The sequence below is a fragment of the Simochromis diagramma genome, unplaced genomic scaffold (assembly GCF_900408965.1).
Source record: "Simochromis diagramma unplaced genomic scaffold, fSimDia1.1 OVJJ01000320.1, whole genome shotgun sequence".
Taxonomy (NCBI): Eukaryota; Metazoa; Chordata; class Actinopteri; order Cichliformes; family Cichlidae; genus Simochromis; species Simochromis diagramma.
In genome coordinates, this window is record NW_024386773.1 from 2155085 (window position 1) to 2178950 (window position 23866).

Consider the following 23866-nt stretch of genomic DNA (forward strand, 5'->3'; position numbering starts at 1 on the left):
TATATATTTTTTTATTTATTTATTAATTAAACAAATGTAACAAGTATGAAAGCCCATACTTCCATACTCCCGCCACAAAAAAAGAAGGGGATCCTTAACTCGCTATGTTTCTCCAAATTTCGACTTTTTTTTTCTCGAAATTTTGAGTTATGGATACTTGTTTTTGTTTTGTTTTTTTAGTAGCGGAAACTGGCTTCCATAAACAAGTATAACAAATATGGCAATATTGCCAAAGACTTTTTCCAACTTCAGATAATACCACGACAGGCTGTCTTACAAAATATAAAAGACAGATAATGAAAATAAATTAAAAATAAGCAACTGAAGAAATAAATAAAATTAACAAAAATTTAAATTAAAGTCATATAATAAAATTAAAACCTTGGGGTTTTCTAAAAGCTTTAGTTCATTAACCATATGATGCAGATCCACTGTTTGTTTTTTGTCCATAAACTTTACAGATGACAGGAAGAGGCACAGTTCTTTGTGAAAGGTGAAAAAGGACGGCTTTATATTCAGAAATCGACATTTATGAATGAAGAATTTACCCATAATAATTATCACATACAGTGGGTACGGAAAGTATTCAGACCCCCTTAATTTTTACACTCTTTGTTATAAAGCAGCCATTTGCTAAAATTATTTAAGTTCATTTTTTTCCTCAATAATGTACACACAGCACTCCACATTGACAGAAAAAACACAGAATTGTTGACATTTTTGCAGATTTATTAAAAAAGAAAAACTGAAATATCACATGGTCCTAAGTATTCAGACCCTTTGCTCAGTATTTAGTAGAAGTGCTTAGAGTCATTGTCTTGTTGGAAGGTAAACCTTCACCCAGTCTGAGGACCCGAGTACTTGGGAGAAGGTTTTCGTTCAGGATATCCCTGTACTTGGCCACATTCATCTTTCCCTTGATTGCAACCAGTCGTCCTGTCCTTGCAGCTGAAAAACACCCCCACAGCATGATGCTGCCACCACCATACTTCACTGTTGGGACTGTATTGGACAGGTCATGAGCAGTGGTTTTATCACACATACCACTTAGAATTAAGGTCAAAAAGTTCTATCTTGGTCTCATCGCACCAGAGAATCTTATTTCCCACCATCTTGGAGTCCTTCATGTGTTTGTTTTTTTGTTTTTTTTAGCAAACTCCATGTGGGCTTTCATGTGTCTTGCACTGAGGAGAGGCTTCTGTCGGGCCACTCTGCCATACAGCCCTGACTGGTGGAGGGCAGCAGTGATGGTTGTGATGTAACACTGGGTGTAAAACATTGATAAATCATCTTATGTATGCAGATGACCTGGTTGTTTTTAGTCCAAGCAGTGCTGGGTTACAGGAGCTTCTTAATATCTGTACTGAGTATGGAGTGCAATGCAATATGATATAAAGTACGATGCTGTTAAAAGTGGTGTTTTGATATGTAGAACCAAGCAGGACAAACAGCTAAATTTGCCTGTTTAAACTGTCCCAAAAACTCTTGAAGTTCATAAAAAGGTGAAATACCTCAGTCGCTTTATTACTGATCAAATAAATGATGACGATGACATATACAGACGACAGTGTAAGCTCTATGTGGAGGCAAATACTATTGCACCTAAATTCAGCTCTCGTGCACTTCCAGTTAAAGTGGTTTTGTTTAAAGCAGCGGTTCTCAAACTGGTGGTACTTTTAAAGATTAAATAATATACCATTGCGGAGGTATGCAAAGACGACACAAGAGTTCCCAAGGCTCTTCTGGGAGCCGGAGTCGACCAGAAAACGTCTCCCCCAGCGCGAGTCCTCTATGAAGAGCAGCCTTTCCTTATCGCGGCCGCTGGAGAGCGCTGGCGGGCTCATTTCCCTGGGCAAAGGCGGCACGGCACTGTCACGCTGATGATAAAAACACAGACCTTTCCACTGTGCTGCCGTGCTGCGCAATGAGAATCCTTTGTACGATACCTAGAGCGGGTAGTGCCAGTCAGATATTTGTAGCTGTGGGTGTTTGGACTTTTTAGAGCACTTTTAAGAAAGTTAATGTTCAATTTTAGAGAACGACTGGATGGCTCTAGTAACAGTATAATTTTAGAACCCACAGATCCGACAGCGAGTGGTTCCCGTTAATCATCCAGTCGGAGAGCATTAAGCATTAGTTGAAGTGTTTGTGTATTTATTGATTTCTTCTAAGTAATTGTGTATTTTATGTATATTTTGGTTTTATATTTTTACAAATGTTTAATATTTTTTTAATATTTTTATTAAGGTTTATAAATTGTGTTTTGTCTTGTTTTTTGTGGACATAAAGTCTGGCAATAAAGATTGAATTGAATTGCAAGATCTATTTCATTTTTACCCCTCAACTGGAAAAAAGCAGATGGGGTGTTAGCATTACCCCACCATGCAGAACGGTGGTGATGACACCCAACTTTGTGAACACGATGACTCAAGAAAAAGGAGATGTAGGGTTTTCAAATGGATCTACTGAAAGTCTCTGACAATTTTGAAAATCTATTACCTCAACCTCAACCTGAAGGTGAAGGTCGAGGTTATAGATTTAGACTATATAGGCTTTGTCGAGTTATTGTGTTTACAATGTTATTGTTGGTTTTGACAATCTGGGGAATGTTTTTAAAACATCCTCCCAACCATTTTTTTAATCTAAAGTGAACTTTTCCCTAACATCAGGAAAACTTTCTACACACAACATTTAGAAAACGTTAGCTGAAGTGGGGTAGTGAACAATCCCCGAACGCTCCCTTGTTTGCTGGGATCTCACCTAGAATTAATACTGTAGGTGTATCTATTGAAAATCTCACATGAGATGTCAGTAACTTTGACCTCACGGTCAATCTTGTGAATGTGATGTTTGAGAAAGATTATTTTTTTAACCTGCTTTTTGTATCACTCAGCAGCTTTCACAATGTGAAAGAGAGAGCTGTGAGTGGAGTCACTCTGAAGTGGAGAGCAGTCGGATGGAGAAGTCTTCCATAAAGGGGGGAATGATGACAGAAAGAAAACTGGCCTGTTAAATTTAAAGCCAGCTTTGCTTCTGTTCATAAAAACACTTTGGCTTGATGTTTTGTGTAAATGAAGCTGCTGTTTAGTGCAGTCTGGCTCTGCTTCAACTTTCTGTTCATGCAAATGATGCTGCGAATAGTTCCTGAAAAACAAATTTCCAACAAAAAATTTCTTTGGCGCTTTGTTAGAAAGAAAGATTGCATATTCCTGATAACCCGACACACGGGACTGCAGTTTAGATTCAGATAAAGGTACTTTGAACTGCTCCTGTTTCACATCTGTTTGCCACAGCAGATAGCTCCACACAATCTTTAGCAGATTTAACTTATACTTCCCGATGCAACCCAAAAGGGATTTGCGTCTCGTCTTGGTGTCAGACTTGGGATTTCACTTGTTTAGATTGTTTAGATAGTTTCGATTCATGCAGGTATTATTGTTAAATCAATCTAAGAACACATCTTTATTATAAAGTTAATGTGGCCACTTGTCCTAAACCAGTCTGTCGTTAAGCTGGTATGCTTTAAGTGAATGTGGGAGGAAGGGTGGAAGTGGGACTCCTCCGTGCAGTTCTGAGCTTCAGACACTTCATAAACAACATTTAGTGAATTTTGCATTAATTTCTATAATTTCTGCATCCAATGCAATGCCTTTATCTATGGAAAGATAAGATGCTCTATAACATGTAAGGACAGAATATCTTGCTACATCTATCAACAGTGACATCATCTCCACACATTTTGGTTTCCATCATCATGTTACAAATTATTCTTAGTTTCATCGGTGCAAGATCTGAGGAATTTTTGGGGGGCTCTTTTAGATATTTCCTGGCAAAGTTTAATCTAGCCTTCCTGTTTTTTCGTTTACATCTTCTTGTAAACTTTCTGTATGAAGACAATTATACCTACTTCCCCGAGAGATTGAATGAGTGAACAGGCCTCTCTGGGCCATGATTTTACCCATAAATTGTCCAATTACTTTTGATCCTCTGAAAATGACTGAATTCAAAAGTGACTGATTTATGAAATTTGATCTTCAAAAACCAGTATTGTGATCAGCAGTGGCACAGGTTTCTTGTCATGATGAAACAAATGGGGAAAAAAAGAAGGAGCTCCAATATTAGGACTTTTATTTATTTGTTCAAAAAGACAAAGAAAAGGTTTGGTCATAAACAAACAATGCCTGTGTTTAGAGGCATTGTTTAGGGGAATTTAGCATCCAGAACAAACTTCAGCTGATTACTGAAACTTATCTTCAAATACTGTAGATGCGTGATATTTGTGCAGAAGGTTTTCAACATGAGCCCAGATCTTACCGAAACATGTTTGAGTTTTACTGAGGAATTCATCACTGGTGTGAAAACAAAATATGTTCTGGAAATACTACAAATCACATTATTTTATGCTACGGTGGATACATCACAAGTAATTTGAGGTTAAGGCTCTTGCCCAAGGATACTTTGACAGATTCACAGAAGTCAAGGACTGAACCTCCCACCTTCTAACTGGCAGATGACCTGCTCTATCAGCTGAGCCACAACTGCTCTATAAGACGGTCAGGATGCACACAGTGAAGCGTCTGATGGTAAAATGTTAAAACATTTAACTTAATCTCTCTAATGCCTTTTAAATGTTTCCTTTAACTGATTCATCAGTCATATCTTTTGTTTTAGGTCATTTTTTGGTTCAATCAAATAATGAAAATAAAAAATATATAACTTCGGTAATTCAGTGACATATTTTTCTAAAATCAAGCAGATTAGCTTCACTCTTGTGCAGTATCATTAAAAACAATGACTGAAATGAATAAAACTTCTTGAAATTTTAAGAAAAAAACACTGCAGTTGGAAATAAATGTAGATAAACACAAGATAAAACACTCTCATTTAAAATCATTTCTATTACTTTAAGCCTGAAGTTTGAATTTTTAGCAGTTTTAAACAAACCTGGTTGATGTTGTTTCCATAAAGGAGTCTCTGTGACACATTTTGCATAAACTGATCAACACACCCATAACATTTCTCAGAAACAGGAACATGGAGCAGGACTGGGATTTCCCTGCATTTTTATTATTATAAAGGCTGAGTTTTCTTTCACAGTTCACAGAGCAGCATCATGACTCTAAAGATCCTGCTGGGTGTCTTCTGTCTCTCAGGTCAGTCATTTTTGGCAGTGCTTATCACTCTGATATGTTACATCCAGGTTGCATGTTCAGAGATGTTGATCAATCATTTTTCCTCACAGGGTGTCTCATCTTCTCCAGATGCCGTCAGTACCACTTTGTTAATAAGTCCTTAGATTGGGGTGCGGCTCTGAGTTACTGTAGAGTGAACTACACAGACCTGGCCAACTTCGAAAACGCTACAGAAATGAAACAATTTAACAAAACAGTTTCATCTGCTGGTTACAACTCTGAGGTCTGGATTGGTGCTTACCTAAGTTTTTATTGGAGATATGTATCTCAGATCAATGATGATTTCTGGAAGTGGGAAAACCAAACTAAAAATGAACCCTTCTCAGTTTACTATTTTTGTACAAAAGCTTTAGTGAATTCACCATACTGGCACTGGTCTTGGTATATCAACTGCTCACTGGAATACCCATTCATCTGTTACAATGGTAAGAAAATACCAAAGCATTTTCTTTTCTCATTAAGATTGTTTTGATTTTATTATTTTCATTCACAGGAAAATCAACATGACTTATTTAACCACAATTTCTAATTGCAGGAACTTACCAGAGTCCTGAATTTGTTTTTGTGAATAAAAGCATGGACTGGTTCAGAGCTCTCCAGTACTGCAGGGAGAACTTCACAGACCTGGCTGACAGATCGCTTTCTGTCAGTGATGCGCAGAGGCTGGTGTCATATGGGACTGAAATATGGATCGGCCACATTGCACATCCTCAAATTTTCTGGGTCGATGGCAGAGACTCCTCATTCAGATACTGGGATGAATCAGTAAAAATATTTGGCATTTCAAATGACATGCGTGGTGTTGCAGATATGCAGAGATCAGGAAAATGGAGGTTACTGCCCTATTATACACAACGACCATTTGTCTGCTATGACAACCTGCCAGCTCCTCAACCTGAAACCACAGAAGCTCCCAAAAAAGAAATTGTTTACAGAAAAGGTATAAAGTTACAGTTTTGATATCACAAAAATATAATAACTGAAAACTCACCATGACACCTTTTGTCCTCTCTGTCTCAGTAATAAAAATCAGGTTGAAGCTGGAGGACTCCTCTGTGAATCTGAATGACACCGCTACCAAAGCAACACTCCTGAAAGAGGCAAGTCTGCCTTAAAACTTCACCTCATCACCTTTGCACTTTAGTGTAGGTGCTGTGAGTTTCACCCAGCTCTTTGATTTTATGTGATTGCCTGTCCTCATCTCTTCTTCACAGCATCTATGAGCGAGCTGCTGCGTGAAAATTAAGGCTGTAAATTTGAATTTTTGAATGTTGAGAAATGTTCATAAAATTATGACATCTAAAAATGAAAAAAAACTTTTATAAATGACAAAAATAATTTCCATACTTTTCTCTGAAATGTTTAATATGATTTTACTGTATATGATTTTAATATGTAAAATATGTATTTTACAAATATAATTTTACTGTATACATTAATCGGCCCAATTCAAATGCAAAGGTATGAATTAATGTCAGAAAATAAATTTATTGATGTTTTGTTTTTCTAAAACAGGCTTTTGTTTGTTTTTAGTCTCTGTTTAAACATGTGTGTAATGTTTGGATCTCTCAGCTCCAGGACAGACTGAAGGAGAAAGGAGTGAGTGGAATCACTGTGAAGTGGAGAGAGCAGCCTGATGGAGCCGTCTTCCATAAAGACAGGAAAGTACTCACAAAGAAGAAAACTGAGCTGTGAATTTTGAAACCAACATTGCTGCGACTTCTCTGAAACTCAGATGTTTAGTGTACATGAAGCTGCTGTACATATTGTGGTTTTGCTCTGCATTTGTTTATGCAAATTATACCGTTGACATTTGTCACCTTGGTGAAATGAAAATAATCAGATATAATTAGTTTTTATTATTGTTTCATCAGAGTGTTTTGTTTTGGACTAAAAGATCCTTTCATGGTTTTAATACTCCTGATGACGTCCTGTGTGGGACTATGGTTAAAACTGTAGATTTTTGTTCTGGCTGCTTGAGATAATTCTGCTTTTGTATGAGATTTATTGTTTTTGACAAAAAGTGGGTTTTTTTTTTAAATCCATGAGACATAATGACAGTTAATGAACTGGATCAAGTGGCAGTGGAGGTGCGCAGAGAGAGGCTGAGGACAATACAGAAAACAACAGTGAAAATAATTTAAAATAAAATGAAATCACATTGTTCGGTGAACTCAGCCAGAAACATTTGTTATTGTCCTTTTTACCTACATTCAGGTGTAACACCTATGATTCAAAAAGCTGACTTGTATTGTTTGTTACCGTTTCCATGGAGCGCTGCCTTTAAGTGCATGAACATCCCAAAACCAGGCAACTCAAAACTGCTTCCTAGAGAAATATAAAAAGAATCATTTTTCTGCTCTTCTAAAAGAAATGTAAAACTAAATATGTGTTACTTTACTCATCTGAACTGTGAATATGTGATATTGTTCATTGGATACTAAATATAATTTGTTAAGATTGTCACATTTTTACCCGTTTTTGTAAATAAAGCTGTAAGTTAAATTAAGAAGGTAAAAGTTGGACTAAATGAAATTAAAGTTATATTTCGAGGATATTGTCACAATAGTGAGCAAATCATTTAAGCATCACAGGATGTTCACCTCCTTTTAATGATGTCTGTAAGTATATGACAATAAGCCAACAAGTGAGAGTCAGCGCTGTAGACTTTATTTAAAAACTGAAAGGCCCACTGAGCAGTACATTTGGCAACAATGATAATAAATACTTATCTTAAAAGGTCAATATTTATCTATTAACCCAGAAATAAAGTGAATAACCTCAGAGTGATCATTAATCATCAAACTGTTATGATGCAGTACTGTGAGTTTGTTTTTTGAGTATTTAATCAATCCCCTTCTGAAATCCCTTCTCAAAATCGGCAATTACTTACTTTTCTCATTCCAACACTGAATATAAGTGATGAAAATAATTTATTGTCTAATAAGGACTGTGAATAATTTCACATGAACTTTCACTGTGTTGTGGTTTTGTGGTTCAAGTTCTTCTGTCTGATCCTTTGAGCTTCTGCTGACTTTGGTTCTTCTTGGTAAACCTGCAGGGACACAGTTTAAATCTCACACTCTGTGTTTTTAAGCATCTCTGTCCATCATGGTTGGAGGTCAGGGATCAGGGGTTCCACCGGAGGTCACAAACCAAAGCGATGTGGTCAGAGGGGTGAGCCACGCTGGGCAGAGCCTCGTAGGTGGTGACCTCCTCGAGGCTGGGCAGAGGGATCACCTGCTCCACCTGCACACACACAATATATGTGTTACATCAGTTATTCACACAAAGAACACCTGACTCCATTTTTACCTTAGCGTCATTTTTTTAAATAACCAATCTCCATTGAGTTTGTTTTCTGTTCCTCATCTTTGACTTAGTGAAAATCTGAGAAATCTGTCATTCTTCACCCGTTTTACAAACTCTTTTCTGATTTACTTCAAACTTAGCAAGTGGCTCACTCAAGATCTCAATAATTAAAAAGCCTGATTTCATTTGGTTGAGTGGTACGCATAGTTTGGCTAAAAGATGTTCTAAGTAAAGTAAGTAAGTAAAGCTGATTTATTAAGGGCTTTTTGTAGACAGTCACAAGCCTGTGCACAAAAGAGAGTAAAATAAATATGAAAATTAAATAACATAACAGCCAACAAAAAGACAAAATAAGACAATGAAATAAAAAATAGTTTAAAATAAATAAATAGCAATTCACTAACATTCCCATAAGAGAGCTTGTTAAAACAAAAATGTGTCTCTCCTATATCCTCTGCCATCAGTACCTGCATGCAGTCCGGCTGTATAAAGATGTAATCCAGGCAGCCTTGAAACCCTCTCACATAGTTGGTGTAGGCCGGCAATCCGCAGGCGCTCAGCAGAGGGGGGATGTCAGAGAGCAGCTCCATGCTGCAGGACTCCTCCGGCCCCGAGCTGCTCCAGTCTGCATGCTGCGGAGGAACCACAGCCTCACTGAGCAGCTGAAACACACCTGAGAGGGGACGAGATCAAGAAACAAACCAACCTGATAAAGACTGTGTTAAAAAAAGAACTCCAAACATGGTGAAGTTGAACTTTGACCTGAGGGTCATTATGTTTTTGTAAACAGTCTCAGATTCAGCTGTAGGTACTATTCTGGAGTTACCTGCATTTGGGGTGGAGTTAAAGTCTCCACAAAATACCAGCGGGGCTCCAGGTGCGACCTCGCTGATCACATGACTCAGGTGTTTCAAAGCCACGCCCATCTGGACTAAGCGAACATTCCCCCCTTCAAAGGAAATGAATTCAATTCTCAGAAGTCTGTACTGACAATCTCTGCTGGTTAAAATGAGCAACTCAGGTGTTCCTGGAAGTAAACAGGACATTTTACCTTTCGGGTGCCAGTACAGGTGAGTGTTGGCCACACAGACCTTCCTGCTGGGTTTATTCAGGTCCTCGAGGAAAGTGACCTGCAGGGAAACAAACAATTCAGTGATTAGACAAACATTTCTTTTCATGACTGAATAAATTGCTGATTTTTAACTGTAGTGGGCATTTCTTTCACATATTTAAGAATCAAATTCCAGGACAAATCTCAAACAGACAACAGCCAACAATCAAACTTTAGCAAAACATCCACGGACAGCAAATTCTGATTCATCTGCAGCAGCTGCACTCTCTCTTTCCTTTCTCTCCGTTTGCTGTGCGAGCAAACAGAGACTTCAAGAGTGACTAAGAGCAGAGATGATCTCCTGTTGTCTGTAACTCTCCCTGAATTATCATTTTACATGTAAATATAGCCGATTTGAGTACACCTTCACACACATACACAAGACGGGTAAGGTGAAATGTTGATGACAATATGTGATGTTACCCTAAGTGTAATTAAAGTTTTCCAAGAAGTATTACACTGAACATAACGAGCCGGTGTTTGTGCTAAAATGTTTTTTAAAGTCTGCAAACATAGTGTTGTGGAGAAGTCCTGAACCTCCTTAATTTTTTATATTTTGCTAGGAAAATGACAAATTGGTGCAGTGATGTATTGATACATGGAAATACAGTTAATTTTAAAAAAAAGTTTGTACAGTTTTAACAATCTTGAAAGTCAGCGTTTGGTATGGCCACCTGTATTCTTCAAAGCAGCCTGAACAAGTATTCCTGTAATTTCTTTAGGAATAGCTCTCCAGACTTCTTGAAGGACATTCAAAGGGCTTCTTTGGATGTTGGCTGTCTTTTCTAGTGTTCTCTGTCAAGATGATCCCACACTGCTTCAATAATGTTGAGGTCTAGGATCTGAGGATGCCAATCCATGAGCGACAATGCTCCAATGGGAATTTTTCTATCAAGGTACTTTTACTGCACTAGCAGTGTGTTTGGGATCATTATTAAACTGAAAAATTAAACTGTTAGTAATTGAATGCTTTCCAGACAGTATTGAACGCTGGATCAAATCCGATAGTACTTTTCTGTGCGCATGTTTCCATGAATTTTTACAAAATCCCCAACACTGAAATGTCTCCATCATATTTTACAAATGGCTGTAGATACTGTGTTGTACCTCTCTGCTGAACACCTCCATACATTTTTTCCATTTCTTAAATACGTGACTTTCAGTTACTGTAGACAGATTTTTAGACCTATCACTTCTTCTTTACTCCACTTGTCCAGTTTCTTCAGATTTTATGAACCACACACTGCACACCACATGGAGTCATGCCAAGTTTTGAGCTAATGGACACTTTCAGAATCACCTTGTTCATGCAAAAATAGTATTTTTTGTCTGTCAAACAGTGTTATTGTCACAAATTTCACTGACTAAAGAACTGTGAAGAAATAAATTTTTTGTGACAGTGGGTGTGTCTGCTGGTAACAAAAATGAGCTATTTTAATGTATTTCTTTGACGCATTTTTCATGCTTGAAATGTCTTAAAACTACTTAAAAATTACAAGAAAGTCAAAATGTTGTGAGTGCAGTAGGTCTGAAAGACCTCCAGACTGCTGACCCGATATTTGGATGGGAGCAATAACAAAATGTCGCATCACTCCTTCCCAAAGCTAAAAAAATAATAGTTAATCAGCCTTGATGGTGAGCAGCAGTACCTGCAGCGAGGTGGACCTCTGCAGGATCTTATTCTTCAGGGCACCGTTAGCAGAAACCTTCTCCAGAAGCTCAGCGTGCATGGGGTCAGAGGACAACGCCTCACTCAGCATGATGTCGTGACTGCTCAAGAGTCGAAACTTTGACCTACAGCACAACAGGATTCACTTCAATATCATAATCATCACCCATCCACTTTTTCCGCTTATCCAATTCAGGGTCACATGGGGCTGAAGCCTATTCCAGATGTCATAGGAGTAGAGGCGGGGTAAAGTCTGGATTGTTGACCAGTTGCAGGGCTCATAATCATTATCATAATCATGTGATATTGCCATTAGGGCTGCACCTAAATAAAGAGGCCTTTCTGTTATACTTCAGATATTCAATACTTTCTTCACAATCACTTATTTGTAGGTGCTCGCTACTCTATCAACACTGACTGTCACGTAAGACACACAATATACTAAAGTGCATTAAACAAAATTTATTTCATGTACTAAAAACTTTTTATTTCTGGCCTGTTTACAGACTGTAATGTATCTTAAAAAAACTGAGACTTTATCCAACTCTCTTCATTATCTTTAACAGCCTGTGGAGTGAAGCTGGGTTTGGCTTTTTACTCAAAAATCTAAAAAAAATGCGCTGCTTATGCTCGCTTCTAAGCGCATTAATGCCTCTCTCTTCTGCTCCAGGCATCAATAGTGAGCAACACTATCTAACATCCACTAATTATTAACTTCAACCAAACAAACACAGATGTGGCTCTGCATATTATTTTGCCAGTGATAAAGTTATCAAGCAAGTTAAGGTTAATCCGGCTTCTGGCTGGTGATTGGCCTAACCTGCGGTAGAAGGTAGCGAGTCCTTCATGCTGCTTCTCTTTGACCTTGAAAACACCGTTCAGACCAAAGGCATCCAGCGCTGGAGTCAGACTGTCCACATACACTCCTGCAGAGATCAGCGAGCACAACTAATGTCAAAGATTTTTTTAAATCATCAGTATTTTTGTGTTTTTATCAGTGATTACCTTTATCGACCTCCTGCAGACAGATAATGTCGCAGTTGTACCCAGCAAGCTCCTTTTTGATCAGGTTCTGTCTGTAGTCCAGCTGCAGGGCGTAGGGGGCGCAGTACGGGTACAGCACCGTCTTGGAAAGGTCCGTTTGGGCGTAGATGTCGGCGAGGATGTTGTACGACACCACTCTCACAGTCGGCCAGTCCGTGACTTTGGCTGTGAAAGCATGACGGTTGTCAAACAAGCACACGCCTGGTCCAGCCTCCACAGCTCCCACAGAAACCAGCTCCTTGGCCAGGCCACTACGGCTTCCATCTTTGGGTGTGCAGCTCAGTTTGAGCCTGAAGCTGATGTCCTGATTGGATGGGATGTAAACTCTCTCACATCCAACCTGAGTCCAACCATTGTCCTGATCTGAAGCTTTACCAGGAGCTTCAGACCTGGAACAAGAGCAAAGAGAAGTAGATTGCAGGATGTCAAATCAATTTGATTATTAATGTGCCCAAACAATCACCTGATTTATAACAAAATCAGAAAAGGCAGCTGTACAGTTCTACACCCAGGGTGTTAAAAATACTTCAGTTTAAAGGTTTGTTTACCCTTTGGCAAACTTATCCATGTTTTTGTGTCAATAAAACAGCTTGGTAGAGATGAGCAGACCTTCCTCAGACCCAACACTCGCCTGATAAGACCGTGTAAGGCATGCAGTTCTTGAAACAGCTGGATTGCATCACACAATCTCTGCTTCACATTTACACCTTCTTTTCTGGGTATTTACCTCGTGTGTGGGCAGTTTTCTCTGAACCAGGTGAACTCGCAGTCCTGGACGTTCCCAAACTCCACCTCCAGTTTGGGGCAGACGGGGAAGCCGGCCAACAAGGACACCGGTAGCTCCGCGGCGGTGAAGGTGGGCGCGTTCCTCTGCACTGAATATTTAACATCTCCCACCTGCAGCACGGAGCCGTCCTGCCAAGCCTCCGCGTTCAGCACCGTCTCCGGCACCTCTTCCCCGTCGTAGAACAGCTTCACCACGGTGGGCTCCGCAGCTTCATCCGGCTGCTCCTGACCCCGGTTCTTCTTGGATTTCTTTGCTTTTGATTGGTTCTTGGCTATCCCGTTGGAGATGCGGGCCAGGACCTTGCCCAGCGGCTCGTCCTGGTCCCGGAGCATGTGCTTGTGGCTGCCCTGCAGACAGAAGGAGATGGTCAGCTTGGGCTCCCCGGGGAGGCACCTCACCACGGCCGCTTCCATCCTGCAGAGGCGGCGGAGGGCTCCGGAGAAAGTCCGTGGGGAGAAAGCGGGTAGTCGGCGGGTGAAGAGCGTTAGAGCAGTGGAGAGGTGGTTCAACATGAAGGCCCCGTCGGCAAGAACAGGAGAGCAGGGCTGAACGGGAGAGTACCTGGACAGGTAACGTTAACGGATACCAGCAGGTAGAGCTGTCAGTAACTACACCGGTTAGCCCGATGCTAATCAGCTGGAAGCCAACCCCAACAGGAAACCGTTAAAACTACGTGTTTATTCAGGTCCGGCTCTGTGGATTAAAACTAAACATGACACGTGGTTTTTAGATAAAGCTGCTGGTTCAGATACGAGTTTCAATATTTACAATTCATCTGTAAGTTCAGTAACAGGCAGTACTTTCCTCATCTCAGTGTGAGATTCTTCTTCTTTGGCTGGATGTTTCGTCTCACAAGCTTCAGAGCGCCCCCACTGGACAGAATCAGAATTACTTCAGTGCGGAGACTCGTTTACTTTACTGTGATTGTGATACTCCTGCTACACCTATAAGAAACATAAGCTATATATTTTTAAGGTCATATAACTTTCTAACTAACTTTCTGCTTCTTAATTCAGATAAAACTGAGGTTATTGTACTCGGCCCTGAAAAGCTTAGAAATATGGTATCTAACCAGATTCTTACTCTGGATGGCATTACCTTGGCCTCCAGTAACACTGTGAGGAACCTTGGAGTCATTTTTGACCAAGACATGTCCTTCAACGCACATATTAAACAAATATGTAAGACTGCTTTCTTCCATTTGTGCAACATCTCTAAAATTAGAAATATTCCGTCTCAGAGTGACGCTGAAAAACTAGTTCCTCTAACCAAATTGTTATTTTCTTTTTGTATTTCACTGAAGAGACTAGTACATATAGCTGACATACACCTAGCTTTATAAACAATTATTATGCTATGTCTTCAAAAGCAAAAAAATTTAATCAAACACTACAAATATAAAAGAAACCAGAGTTTTTATTTTATATTTTTATTAAGACAAAAACAGAAATCCTCTCATGGGTAAATTACAAAAGTTTAGAAATGTCAGTTTAAAAAAAATTTTTCATCCTGGGCTGAGAGTATGTCACACCAGGTTTGGTGCCAGCTATCAGGTCAGCTGCATTTCACTTTTTCAAAACTGTAACTGTTAAAAGTCTGTCCATCACCTCACTGCCTAACCTACATAACATTTTTCTCAGTGAGGTTTTCTACGCAGTACTGTTCCAGGTGTTCAGGGCTTTTTGGGAAGTAGACGTCGGCTTTGTGCTCCTCGTCATGCTCAATGTGTTTCAAGTGGATGAGCATGTGCAGGGCATAGGCCAGCACCAGCAGCAGGATGAGGGAGGTGACGAGGCCCATCAGGATGGCTGGCGTCAAGAAGGTGGTACAGTCGCTCGCAGGAGAAAACTTTCCTGAGGTGACGCTGAAGGCCTGAATCTGAGGAGAGCATAGAAACATTATTAAAAAACAAAAAAACAAGTAATGTTCTCAATATGCTTCTGGCTTTATATCACATTACAGAGAGCAGGTACCCTTAATACAGTCATCTCAGAACCTCCTGCTGGTCTAACTTTATCTTTATGAGGGGCACGAAATTTGCCTTAAACCGAGAGGAGCTGAGGGGCTGCACTGTGGTCCAGGGATAAATCAAATAAACCTATTCTGAACTGTGAATCATGCAAAGCTTCTCTAGCAGCCCAAGTAGTCTGAGCATAAAAACCCAGAGCTAGAATTTATTATGAACTCATTAACGTGATACAACTAGCTATAACCTCAGGAGGGGGTGATTGCTTTTTTCGCTGTGGTGATTTAAATATTGGAAAACCGTTTCAAAACCCTTTAAAACTTGCATTTTTCATTAAATTTTGTTTGTTTCTATTTTTGTATTTGTCCAATTAGAAACGGGTCATTTTTAAACTGTATTGTGCCCTCTACCCACTCACCTGTGTAAATCTTGTACTCTGCCAGTCTCTGGGTCTGTGAGCTGACAGTACACCGCTGTTTTCCCAGCTTTGTGTTTGCTCATTTCGACATTTAAGTTCAAGATGTGTTAACAAAGTATTGAACTAGAGAGAAAATGACCCTTAACCACAAAAAACACTGAAAAATTAATAAATGTTCTAACAAGACTTTGTTATGTCTTCCAGACACCACACAAGAAATGAAACATCCTCTTTGAAGAATCAGTCAAAGACAGGGTAAAGAGACGGGTACCTGGAAGTCTGTAAAGGTGATGGACCAGCGGCGGGCTTGGTCAGTGCCAGGTAGCAGCAGGGCACTGTATCGCTCCAGGCTGCTGACGTGGATGCAGCGGTAGGAGGAGGAAGCTGGAGCGTACACCTCGCTGGCATTGAACGCAGCCTCTTCAGAAATGTTGTAGAGCAGCGAGACGCTGTCCACCGAGAACCACCACTGCCCCGAAGACTCATAAAAGGTGTTGGACAGCTGCAGTCTGATGAAAGAGAGGCGAGAGGAGACAGTCAGGGCAAATGTTCATGTATTGTGTACAAACTGCTTAGTGTGATCATATTTGGTGGCATAGCTAACCTGATGGACAGGCCTTTCAAATCCTCCACATCTCCAAACCTCATGACCAGCCTACAGAGGAACAAAGAGACAAGTAAGACTCAGATGTACAGCACAACTGGACCTTTCCTTACAGGACACACTGCATTGTTCTTGTCTTTTAATTGGGATTAAAATCTTCGTGTTAGACCCTCTGACATTTCTCATACAAGTAGAAAGACAAGTAGAAGATGCACTTACGTGGCTTTGTCCTTGCGACAGACAGACTGACTGGTGTCGACAGGTTTCTGAGGAGAAAAGGCTCGCTCTGTGAGGTCCAGGTGTTTCTGCTTGTCATAGCGGAGAGACAGTTTCCTGGCCTGGAACAAGAGGCACGGCTGCCCATCGGACAACACCTGGTGGGCAGGTACAACTGGTTAGAAAGCAGTAAATTTAAAAACCTTCTTTCGAAATTGAATATACGGTATAATATATTATTTATTATAATATATATTTTCTCCAACTGATTGTGTTGGAGAAAATGTTACTCATGCTCACTGAACCTTTAGAGGAGGGAGGGGAACTGCAGCTCCTGGTGTCTGAAGTAATTTCCTGCGTGATGCATCTGAAGACTGGAGGCAGGAAGAAGCAACCTTCCATGAAACAACTTCTTAAAGCCAAACTTTCAATTTTTATGTAAAGGCATTAACTGTTTTTGCAGTTTCATGTCTGTTTGGTTTTTTGTTTGTTTGTTTGTTTGTTTTTTTAATAAAACGTGTTTTAATGAGAATTTTGTGCTTCATAAATTCCAGCATTTTCCTGGTATGCTTCTGAAAACAGGAATCATCATTTTCTCAGAGAGGACATGATTTTTCTCCCACTCTTACAACCTTGTTTCCAAAAAAACTGTGAGGTTTGTTAAATTTAAACAAAGATTTTATTTTTTATTTATTTGTTGGAAAAGAAAGTTAATCTGCCGATATATACACGATGAACCTAACACAAAAATTTAAGTCATGTTTCAAGATGGTACAGTTGACATATGTGACATTGTGGCTGCACATTTTTAGATTAGGATTAAATTGTGACACGTCTTCCATTTATTAACATTCTCAGCACCTAAATGGTTAAAAATCAGTAAAACTTTAATAGAAAGTTGTGGCGTTACGTTTTTCCCTCCCCACTCATATTTTACCTGCAGTTGTCCAAGTCCTCTCTCTGCTGGTATCAAATATTGCTCTGCCTTCACCCTCCCATTGCTCCCAATGTCTGCAGAGACAACAGGATTTGTTTAACAAAATAAGCCATAAGAATATACATGTTATACCTTTAACCTTTTATACTAAAATATGAGAAATATAAACAAATCAAAACAGACTTCCAAACACAACGCTGCACTAGAGGGTAGCTTTTCAGATCTTCCTACACCCCTTTTCACAATGACCACTTCCGTACACAGAGGTGTAGGAAATAGTTTACACCCCTGTTCCCTCCTCCGTTAGGCATCATCATTATTACATATATTGTTATAACTGAGATAACTCTTGTTATAACTCTGTAACTTCTGTCGGTGCTGTGCTTTTTTGGAAATCGAATTTCCCAGAGGAACCCACCCGAGGGATTAATAAAGTTCTATCTTATCTTATCTTATCTTATCTTATCTTATCTTATAAGGAGGAAGAAGTAAAGGAAGTCTTAGCAGATTGATAAATAGATCTCACCGTGTTCCAGAGAAACGGCAGCACTGCAAAAAGAATTGAAAGGAGAATCAGTAAAATATTTATCGTTGTCATTTCTTCATATTTGTCATCAGCACAGTTTTTTTTCCACTAGTTATTTTTCTTCTGTAACTTTATTTTTATGTAATGAAATACATGAAATAAATTATTCATCTTATGGGGAAAAAATAAATCTCTATAACATGATTGTGAAATATTAAATAATTTACTGTCTCATACGAATTGTGTTTATTCTGAACAAAAAACAATCAAAGAAAGTGAAAGTATGTTTAAAAGAGTCTGATTCACTCATATTTAACTGGTTGAGATACTTAAGCAACCATTAGCAACTTTTACAACTTTGAATCCTTTTAACCTTTTAACAATTATACACCGAATAAAATATACACATGACACTGACATTAAACTAGTTTGTGCTCACAAAGGTACTGGACCGTCATAAAAGCTTAATTCATGTGTCTAATGTGGACCATCAGCCACATCTAAACCACCAGCTGTCCTTCTCTGCCCACTTTGGTAGCCTAACACCTGCAGGCACCTTTTTGCCCCTTTTTGCTGATATGATGCCAGTGCCTAATCGAAAACCAGTTTTAAAGATTTGCACCAGTGTGACACTAGAAAACTGTTGGGCTACCTCATTAAATTCATCAGTGACCGATAGATGTAACCAGTGAATTCTGTTTGAGTTTCTCAGACTTCTGCTGGGAACATTGCATCATAATACATTTTCAGGCCCGTCAAAATGTGGCCTGGTTCTCAAAAGGCACCCTGGCAGAACCGGTTCGGCTCCAGCTTAGGTGTGCTTACATTTTGCAGTTGAACTGGATTCAGAAAGTTTGAAAGAAGTCACAAATACACATCAGACACATTCAAGATAAAATAGTCTTGATTTCACAAACTGATCTAGCTGCCGATTGTTTTGCATCTGACTCTATTCACGCAGAGAGTGTGGAGGGACTTATCAGACGGCTCTTGCTCCTTCTTGTAAAACATCAACTTTAAAAGCAAACTGATGATTGGTGTTATTCACCTTCATTTCTCAGATTTGTGCATAATGCAAGAATGACATCATTCCAAATCACCCAATAGAAATCAAAGCTAAAGAAGGGAGGAACCTGTGTAAGTGCTCAGAGTACACCTGAGTGACCCGGCTGCTGACCTGCTGGATTAGTTAAAATAGCAGTGATCAGTCTGGCACAGAGGTGGGTAGTTGTTGCGAGGATACACTCTGACCCAGATTACACACAGAGTCTTGTAGCAGAAACATAATGGACTGAGATCTAATGCTAGAATCAAATTGGCATCAGGTCTGATTGACGGTTTTCTTTGTAAAAATTGAAGGTTTTATATGATGACTCCAGAGCTGGTTCAGATCGATGTGCTGGATCAGGAAACAATAACAAGGTTAAAGCTACAGCTCATCCTCTTTTTAATCTGGAATTACAGAAAATATGTATCGTTACAATAAAAACTTAAAATAATAAAGAGGGAGTGGAACCAATCCGATTGATGTTAATGATTCATTTGCTACCTAATAATGACCACTGAGAAAACTACACAAAGGTCATCAGCCAGGGTTTAGTGGACAGCGGGAGAGATGTCAAACATTGTCTTGAACCACATATACAACCACCTGCTGTGCCACCTGTCAAAGGACAACTGAGCAACTCCACCTGTATAAAGAAATCCTGAGATGCTGTTAAGAGCAGCAGAGAGGTGTGACCCTGTGCAGGCTGACCACAGCCTGTTTTAAACAGATGAATAATTAGAAAACACATGAGGCCAAAAAAAAGGCCCAGATTGAACTTTTCTATATCAATTTACTGCTTTGCACTTTGACCATATTTGGTCAAAGTTAAGCAACTTACTTTGCATTCAACCAAAGAAACAATTCCATCACATTTCGATTTTTCCCATTAATATGTTATTACTGCTAGTAGTAGTATTGTTGCTGACACATGTATAACAACAATCGAGTACACTGTGGTCATACAGGGATGGACATGTTTGGCTGTGGCATCTAAACAGTGCTCAATTGGTACTAAGGGGCCAAATGTGTGCCAAGAAAATATCCTATATACCATTAGATCACTAGGAAGCTGAACAGTTGATACAAAGGAGGATGGATCCATACTTCCATGTTGTTTACACCAGATTTTGACCCTACCATCTAAATGTTGCCACGGAAATTGGGACTCAGTGACTCAAACAATGTTTTTCCAGGCTGCCGTTCTCCAGTTTTTGTGAATTCTAGCCTCAGTTTTCTTTTCTTTTCTGAGAGGAGTGGCACCCAGTGTGCTTTTCCTCTGATGGCCCATCTTCTTTAAGGTTTGATGTGTTCTTCAGTCACAGATGCGCTGCTGCATGCCTCGGTTGTAATAAATGGTTATTTGAGTTGCTGTTGGCTTCCTATCAGAACGAAGCAGTCCATTCATTCCCTTCTAACATCAGCAAAGCATAGAAAACTATTTCCCACTGAATATTTTCTCTTTTTCAGATCATTCTCCATAAACTCGAGATATGGTTGCCATTCCAGGTTCAAAGTCATGTAAAGCACCTTTCTTTCTCACTGTGATGCCTGGTTGTGCTGAGTTGCTACCATGTGATTGGCTAATTAGATATTTGCTTTAAGGAGCAGCAGAACAGGTATACCTAATAAAGTGCCTGGTGAGTGTAGTTGCTTCCTCATTCATGATTTAAAAAAGTAAAATACCAGGTTAATCAGTCTTGCTTAATGCTAACTATTTTAGTTAGCCGATCAATAGCTGTTATCTATGTAGACCTTCCATGATTTATTGATTAGTTTTAAATAACACGTCTAAATATGCAATATGTAAGAATATATATATTTGAAGATTAATGATTAATAGTCAAAAGCTCTCAGATTAAGGTTTTACAGCTCAGCCATGAGCCTTTAATCTTTAAATCTTATTCCTTACTGATGCTGTAAAGCAGTGGTCAGAATATATGAGCAGAAAGTACAAGACAGCTACCAACAAATTAAAGTTTTGAAGTTGCATTTAGATTCTTTACATTTTCTGTAGATTTACAGTTTCACAGGCTTGTACTGCTTAACATGATTTGTTTGACTATTACACGTACTGATGAGATATTTCATGCACAAGAGGATAGAACATTGCTGCTCTACATTAAGTGCTCTTAAGTGTCCTACAGTCAGGACTTCTGCTAAAAAATTTTTACTATATTAGTGTGGTACCAGTACTTAAGTAAAATACATACATGTGCTGCTTCTACCCATGAGTATGTTTAACTTCTCGGTCTGTTTGCCATCACTGTACACAGGCTAATAAATCTGCACAAATTTTCTGCTCAATGATTTTGTAATTTTAGTTTCTCTTTTAGTAAAAATATGTGTATGTTTAGTAGTCATTTGACATTATTTAACAGCCGGTATGTACAATACAAGCATGCATTTACTCTGGGCAGTGACTTTGTTTCTTTAAAGCTGCAGCCTGATTTCTGAATAATCTGCTAAAATTGTCCAGCTATGGATAATCTAATCTAAATGAGCCAAGAGCACGGTGGATCTCTGTATGGGCACTCTCAAGATCAAAACCCTCTCAGAGAATGGAAAATAAAATGCAGCACATACTGAATGTATTTTAAATGTACATCAGGTCAGAGAATCAGACAATAGAGCGATCAAATCCCCTTCACTCAAAGAGCCTCTTCAGCCAAAAACAAGGTTTAGCTGCTCTCTTGTGCTGGGTCAGGGCACTGGGCTGTGGATTGTGGGATTGCACTGTTTGCATAATCATACAATCACAAGCACACAGACCCCGAGGATGAAGGATGGGGTGGCTTGCAGCCAGAGAAGACTTTACAGCTTCTCAATCCTTTACCATCAACAGCTGCACACTGTGAAATGCAATAAACAGCTGCTGATGCACACACTCAAAAGACATGGGGCAACGTAATCATCCTATTGGGGTCGAGTTTAAGGCAAGTATCACCAGGCGAAAGCAGACACTGAATGATTTTGTAAACATCTGCCATATGTTTAATGGCTTACTGGAGAGAAAATAACAGTTAAATCACCACATACGGCTGGCGTGATTCTACACATTAGTTGTACTAAAACACAGATTAAAAACAAAGAAACAATCTGAAATAGATGAAACGGAGGTGCCTGAGTCTCCTCTGGCTTTTAGCCTCAACTAGGAATTACTAACAGACTTCTGCTGGATGAGCTGGAGCTCGTTAGCGTGTCAGAGATATAATAAGTAAGCTGGCAGGTAGAAGGAACAAAGAGGATTAAACAAACAAGAGTCAGGATAAAATCTCTGTGAGCAAGAGGCAGAAAACAAAGGCATGATTGCTGGTTTGTATTAAGAGGTGTTGTGAGGTCACTGGAAGCAAGTGAGGTGGGTGACTGCTGACCATCGACTGATAGACTTGAATTAAAGCATTAGTGGAGGTGTCTTAAACATTTTGTTCTTTTAATGGTCGACTCTGGCTGCAAAAGGGTATGAAGGGAAAAACAGACCTTCTGCTCACTTTAATTTATTATCCTGTGATCATGTTCCAGATTAATTTTTTGTCCCAGTCACTTGATTCAAGTCTCTTGATACAACATGATGTTAATTTTTTTACATTACTGGCCCCATCAGTGAGCAGACTGGCAGCAAAACAGGGTAACAGTGACTGTGGCCATCTTTCATATACAGTCTATGGTATAGACTGAAAGGGATGAAAGGTTAAATAAGCCAAAATAAAAACAGGATATATATAATTAAATATTTAGGATGTGCAGGAAGGAAGATTGAACAAATGTGTATAACGTGAGCTTCAACCCCTGTTCACCCGACATAATACCCACTCTGATAATAATCTAAATAATACAATAAAGTAAGTAAATAAAACAAAAATGATGAACAAGAGGAGCCTACAGAGAGTCTGCAGTGCTCCTCTTATGTTTGTCACAACAAAGCATTCAGAACATGATTCTGTTTGCTAAATCTGAACAAAAGGACAGATTACAGTTTAAAAAACAGAAAACAGACACGTATAACATACTGAAAATTTTTTTTTAAATAACTGGTGAAAATGTATTCATTTCACTCCATGTGACCACAGACTGTATAGAAAAGATGGACATGCACACCGTGATGTCACACACCGTGATGTCACTTATTGGCTCTAGAAACCACTTTGGTTTTGGTTGTCACCATGCTTTATTTTGGTAGCCAGAAGTGACCAGCATGACATACGTGTTAACAGGTTTATTTAGAGACAGGCATCAATAAAACTATACATTTGTGACACTAATACCTGTTAATCAGTGTTGGACAGACTGTGGCACACAGTGGCACTGTATTATTTGTCATATAATTTCATTAAAAATGATCCAAATGCTCAGTTTTTAGCACTTGTGCATTGCCTTCATTTTTACCACTTGTATTTGATGCAGGAAAAAAAAGAGTCTGTTACCATCAACGGCAAAGAAAAAGAGTAATAGAAACTGAAAATAAACAAAGCATGACCATCGGTTTGGAAATTCAAGTAATAGCGAGAGCGCCAGGATTAAATGTGGTCCATTCAATCAGCATTACTTTTGCTAGATCAGTACTTAAACAACTTCCATACTTATTATCAAATAAAAATCTGTGTATTTTAATTAATGGAGCTGAAAAAAACTGTTCCCACTTTAAAGAAACCAGGGGCTTTTAAATGTGAATAAAATGATTCTGCTGAAAATGACTCCTGTCTTACTGCTGATGGCATCTCAAAGAAACATTATATGTCATTAGACAGTGTCATCATGCTTTATTGTAGTAATTGGGGACTTTGTTTGGCCACAAAGAACTCTTGCAAGCTCTGCACATCACCAAAGTGTTCCAGCCTGTTTTAGGTCCTGATTTTGGTTTGATAATGGGATGCTAACTCTTTGCTCAAGGCTCATTGTCTCCAGATTAAGCAGGTATCTCATTCTCAGGCTTTGGTGGAGCTAAAAGTGGGGCTTAGTTTAATCACATGGACACACACACACACATTAGTACAAAAGGATGATAATGTTACTCTGTGTGTGCTAGATGTGAAAGTAGG

General features: G+C 39.2%; 3 protein-coding genes across 3 annotated transcripts; 1 reads left to right on the forward strand and 2 right to left on the reverse strand.

Moving 5' to 3' along the window:
- The first annotated feature begins 5029 nt into the window (after positions 1-5029).
- LOC120715851 (lymphocyte antigen 75-like) lies at positions 5030-7730 on the forward strand. The gene is made up of 5 exons (XM_040003084.1): positions 5030-5153; positions 5243-5617; positions 5728-6132; positions 6213-6292; positions 6765-7730. The coding sequence occupies exons 1-5, from the start codon at positions 5114-5116 to the stop codon at positions 6885-6887; spliced, it is 1023 nt and encodes a 340-aa protein (XP_039859018.1). The 5' UTR covers positions 5030-5113; the 3' UTR covers positions 6888-7730.
- A 115-nt stretch (positions 7731-7845) lies between these two features.
- Positions 7846-14044, reverse strand: pde12 (phosphodiesterase 12). Its single transcript, XM_040003072.1, has 8 exons — positions 13056-14044; positions 12290-12717; positions 12105-12210; positions 11265-11409; positions 9556-9634; positions 9331-9453; positions 8972-9177; positions 7846-8441 (listed from the first exon to the last, which is right to left on the reverse strand). The coding sequence occupies exons 1-8, from the start codon at positions 13625-13627 to the stop codon at positions 8322-8324; spliced, it is 1779 nt and encodes a 592-aa protein (XP_039859006.1). The 5' UTR covers positions 13628-14044; the 3' UTR covers positions 7846-8321.
- A 527-nt stretch (positions 14045-14571) lies between these two features.
- LOC120720120 (V-type proton ATPase subunit S1-like protein) lies at positions 14572-16010 on the reverse strand (the record flags this gene model as incomplete). Its single annotated transcript, XM_040009754.1, has 2 exons — positions 14572-14993; positions 15771-16010. Coding segments are annotated over 2 exons (498 nt in total), but the record flags the coding sequence as incomplete, so codon positions are not given.
- Positions 16011-23866: the final 7856 nt, after the last annotated feature.